Source organism: Leuciscus leuciscus (genome assembly GCF_965113295.1).
Source record: "Leuciscus leuciscus genome assembly, chromosome: 9".
Lineage (NCBI taxonomy): Eukaryota > Metazoa > Chordata > Actinopteri > Cypriniformes > Leuciscidae > Leuciscus > Leuciscus leuciscus.
The window spans coordinates 2,035,696-2,040,695 of NC_138733.1; the positions used below are offsets into that span (position 1 = coordinate 2,035,696).

General features: G+C 42.2%; 1 protein-coding gene across 2 annotated transcripts in view; it reads right to left on the reverse strand.

Moving 5' to 3' along the window:
* stard10 (StAR related lipid transfer domain containing 10) overlaps window positions 1-4,496 on the reverse strand; it is a 13,589-nt gene extending 9,093 nt beyond the window's left edge. Inside the window, exon 1 of one of the 2 annotated variants that reach the window (XM_082180271.1) lies at window positions 3,904-4,492. In XM_082180271.1, coding sequence (XP_082036397.1) covers window positions 3,904-4,077 — 174 coding nt within the window. In that variant the 5' untranslated portion in view covers window positions 4,078-4,492. Of the gene's footprint in view, window positions 1-3,903 lie in introns of both variants that reach the window. The other variant, XM_082180272.1, reaches the window with a different exon arrangement.
* Between the last annotated feature and the right edge of the window lie 504 nt (window positions 4,497-5,000).

Below are 5,000 nucleotides of genomic sequence, written 5' to 3' on the forward strand. Positions count from 1 at the left end.
GAACCTCATAGAACATCTCTGGTGGGATTTGAAGAAGATTGCAGCAGCAAACCCAGGAATATCCCTGAACTGGAGGCCGTTGCTCATGAGGAACGTGCTCAGACTCCTCAAAAACACTTCCAGAAGCTGCTGTCTGCTGCTTATACATCTCACTTCACCAAAAGGCCGTTCTACTGAGTGCTAAAGATGCTTGGCATGAAGGGGTTGAATCATTTTGAGTCTGCAGAAGTTGAATTTGTGGAAAACCACTTGAAACGTTTGTTGTGTTGAGCCATTTCAATTACTTTTGTTTGATTTGTTCATTGCAAACAGCTGAAAGTGTACATTTAGCCAATAAACCTGATTTGCAATGGGATAATTGAATCATTTCGATTACAACTATACTCACTCACACTCACTCTCACTCACTCACTCACACACTCACACACTCACACACACACTCACACACTCACACACTCACACACTCACACTCACTCTCACTCACTCACTCACACACTCACACACTCACTCACACACTCACTCACTCACACACTCACTCACTCACTCACACACTCACTCACACTCACTCACACTCACTCACACTCACTCACACTCACTCACACTCACTCACTCACACTCACTCACACTCACACACACACACTCACTCACACACACACTCACTCACACACACACTCACTCACTCACACTCACTCACACACTCACTCACACACTCACTCACTCACACACTCACTCACTCACTCACACACTCACTCACTCACACACTCACTCACTCACTCACACACTCACTCACTCACACACTCACACTCACACTCACACACTCACACACACTCACTCTCACACACTCACTCTCACACACTCACTCACTCACAAGAGAAGAAATAAAGTCATACATGTTTGAAGCGACACAAATCTTCATTTACTATCCCTTTCAATTATTCTACAACATTTTAAAGTGTGTTTTGTGTATCTTCAGGTACTTGAGATCACGTGAGTCGATGAAGAGCAAACACACACTGATCACGAGAGATGACGGTGATCTATGACTCACTCAGACCCGTTTCAGTTTTTACATCATTAGTTTTGTGTGTCAATAAATAGTCAGTAAAAGCAGAAGCTTTCAGAAACATGAGCTTTCTTTAGTCAAACACTGACAGCGTGAAGAACTAGAGATAAACATGACTATGATATTAATAGTAGCACACATCATCTACTGTGTGTAAAAAGAAAAATAGATGTGACCAATCAATTTCATGGTTATAACGTTCATAACTAATGCTACTACCACTAATAATATGAATAGTAATATGATGATGTTAATGATATTTATTATAAAGGTCACTACACAATGTGCATGTGTGAGAGATAGAGATAATATGTTGAATTAAACTCTCTCTCTCTCTCTCTCACACACACACACTATCACTCTCTCTCTCTCACACACACACACACTATCACTCTCTCTCTCTCTCTCTCTCTCACACACACTATCTCTCTCTCTCTCTCACACACACACTATCACTCTCACTCTCTCTCTCTCACACACACACACACACACACACACACACACACACACACACACACACAATCTCTCTCTCTCTCTCACACACTATCACTCTCTCTCTCTCACACACACTATCACACACACACTATCACTCTCTCTCTCTCACTATCACTATCTCTCTCTCTCTCACTATCTCTCTCTCTCTCTCTCACACACACACACTATCACTCTCTCTCTCTCTCTCTCTCTCACACACAACACACACACACACACACACACACACACACACACACACACACACACACTATCACTCTCTCACACTATCTCTCTCTCTCTCTCTCTCTCTCTGGCCTTTTGTCTGCAGGCGATGGAGTATTTCTCACACTTCAGCACTTTGCGTTATTGTGCTTTACTGCTGTTTCCCCCACAGGAACACGCGTCAGCAGACACACACACACACGCGTGTGAAATGTTTGTGTGAAAACTGTGAAATTAATACAGATTTGATGGTTACATTTATTCATTTAGCAGATTATTTTACCAACAGCAACTCACAAATGAGAGGGTCGATTTCACCGCCAATGAAAAGTGATTAAGGATATTAGAGATGATAAACTCCAGACTGACACTATATCAGTAACGGGAACGACGTATGAAAGAGACACTGTGTTTACATGCACTTGTTAGTTGGGCGCATGTAATCATATTATAAGAGAATGAAGAGTTTCAGTTTCAGCACCAATACTGTCATTCTGCTGCTTTAAACTATTATAGACACTGAAGATGAAGTAGTGTTAAAGATGAGCACCAGTACTAATGATGAGTGACTTAACCACACACACACACTCACTCACACCTACACACACTCACTCACTCACACCCACACACACTCCCACACACACTCACTCACACCCACACACACACACTCACTCACTCACACCCACACACACTCACACACACTCACACACACTCACTCACTCACTCACTCACTCACACCCACACACACCTTAACTACAGCGTGTTTATTTGTCATTGAGGATTATAAGAACCTTCAACACCCATGGATCCACTAAAGGTTGTTTCTAACGTTCCTCAAACAAAGATGGCCGTTTCACGACCGGTCCTTCCATCATTCATCACTCGTCTGCTCTCCTACAACATCGACCTGAAGCGTGTTCGATATTCCCCTGTTCTCTGAGAAACGGATGAACTTTAGCTTCACTTCTGCTCTCCTTTGTTTCATGCAGTTCTTCCTACTTTATACTGGAACAAAAGGACAGTGTGTGTGTGTGTGTGTGTGTGTGTGTAGCTCGAATTACTTCAGTCTCGTGAGAATCCAGCAGGTTCTGAACTTTCTGAACTTGAGATGCCTTAGACTGAGTTTCCTTGAACAAACACACACATAAAAGTACAGGGACTGACTGTAAAACACACTGAGTTTTAGAGAAGACACACACATCCTGCTGGCTTTCTGTTACAGTTCAAACACACCCGTGTGTGTGTGTGTGTGTGTGTGTGTGTGTGTGTGTGTGTGTGTGTGTGTGTGTGTGTGTGTGTGTGTGTGTGTGTGTGTGTGTGTGTGTGTGTGTGTGTGTGTGTGTGTGTGTGTCAACACCTGCTGGATAAACCTGCCCGGCCGACACACACCCGGATGTTCCCGTTAAACACACACGGACTTCATGACGAACTCAAGGATTTAACCCTGTGAACGCCTGTGAATGATCTGATAAACCTGTTGAGTTTAGACTCTTGTATCTGTACGTCCTTCAGCTCGTGTCTTTCTGCTGAGAAATCTTTACTGAACGCAACAATAACTTTGATATTGTTAGTCATTTTTCAGCTGGACTGAAGGAACTTCACCTTTTCTTGATTATCACATAGAAAAATCATGAATATGATCATCAGGCTTTTGAGGAAGGTTAATCTGCTCATCTTTCAATCAGCTTTGATCATGAAACTGAGCAAATATATGCAGATATTGATATTTACATGCATTTTATCGGCTTTACTGTTATACAGATCTCATTGATTTAAAGCATCTTACTTTTTTTAACCATATTGCATATTTTTGCTCAGTTTGAGTCTATGAATGGCATTGAGCTGCTCTTCCCTCCATATTCTCACTATATCAGACTATATGAGCCATAAACGCCTGATGGATCAAATAGGATACTCTACATTAAACACATAGGCAAACTTTTTTTGTGTTATCTGCACTCACACACATTCACTTCCACACACACTCACTCACTTCCACACACACTAGATAGTGTCTGATTAAGGTCAGTAAAGTTGAGTTTGAGTGTTTTATTAACCGGATACAGTTTGAGTGTCAGCAAGGCCTGGCGTGAAGAAGAGCATCCGTCACACACACACACACACACACACACACACACACTCACCTTGATCTTGTGCAAGCTCTTCTCCTCCTCCAGGATCTGGATCCACACACAGATGCTGGACTTGTTGTATGTCGGACTCCAGCCTTCATCGCACTCACACTCGCGTTGAAAGCGACTGAAAGCGCGATCATCCGGGATCAGAACCTCTTCCCCGGACATCATCATCTTCATCATCTTCCTCTTCCTCCTGATGATGATGAAGAAGATGAAGAACTGCGGCTCCCGCGGAGAGCAAACTAACCAAACACCAAAGTTTAGTTTAATTCGGGTTATTCCCTGACGCGCGTCGCGTGATTAAACGCGCGTGAGACGCACGGGCGTTTCTCTCTAGGTGAACCGAGTCTCTGCGGTTTCGGATCCTGATTCACAATTTCACATCAGATGTTCAAACATATGCTCATATATAAGCTCATATGTGTTTGTCGCGCGCGCTTAAATATCCAGATACACGCGCTTTGTGTGTGTAAATAAACTCATACAAGAGTGTGTCGAAAATAATAAAGGCGAACGCGTTTCCCGGTGTAATGCACAAGCAGCTGTTTCATCCCGCTGTGTGTGTATGTGCGCTACATTGATGAGGAAAGGCGTGTGCCCGCTAACACACACACATACACATGACTGACAGCTGAGCTCCGCCCACTCGCATGCACGCGCACAGCGCTGACGTGTTACTCCCCTCACCTTCCCATCATAACCTCTAGTATTCCAAATTGTAAACCTATTTTTGTGGTATTTCTACACGAGATGAAACATTACTTGATTACAATTTCATCTTCTCTTAACCCAAAAGCACTCAGAACATTTTACAATTTGCACGACATGAAAACTTTTTACCTTAATTAATGTTTACATTTTTTTAAAACTTAAATAATGCCCTCTTTCTCTCTTTCTTTCCATTGTCGTTTATTTTAATGTCTGGTTCTGTTTTGTGCTATGGTGTTGATGAAGTGTTTTCTTTTACTATTCTTTATATTTTTGTTATTCCTAATACGTATTGTTGTGTGCTAATTGTGTTGTTTCACATTATAAACTGAATGTTCAAATAAAGCATATTAATAAAAAACTGTTTTGCATGTTTAGATGATATCACTCATGCA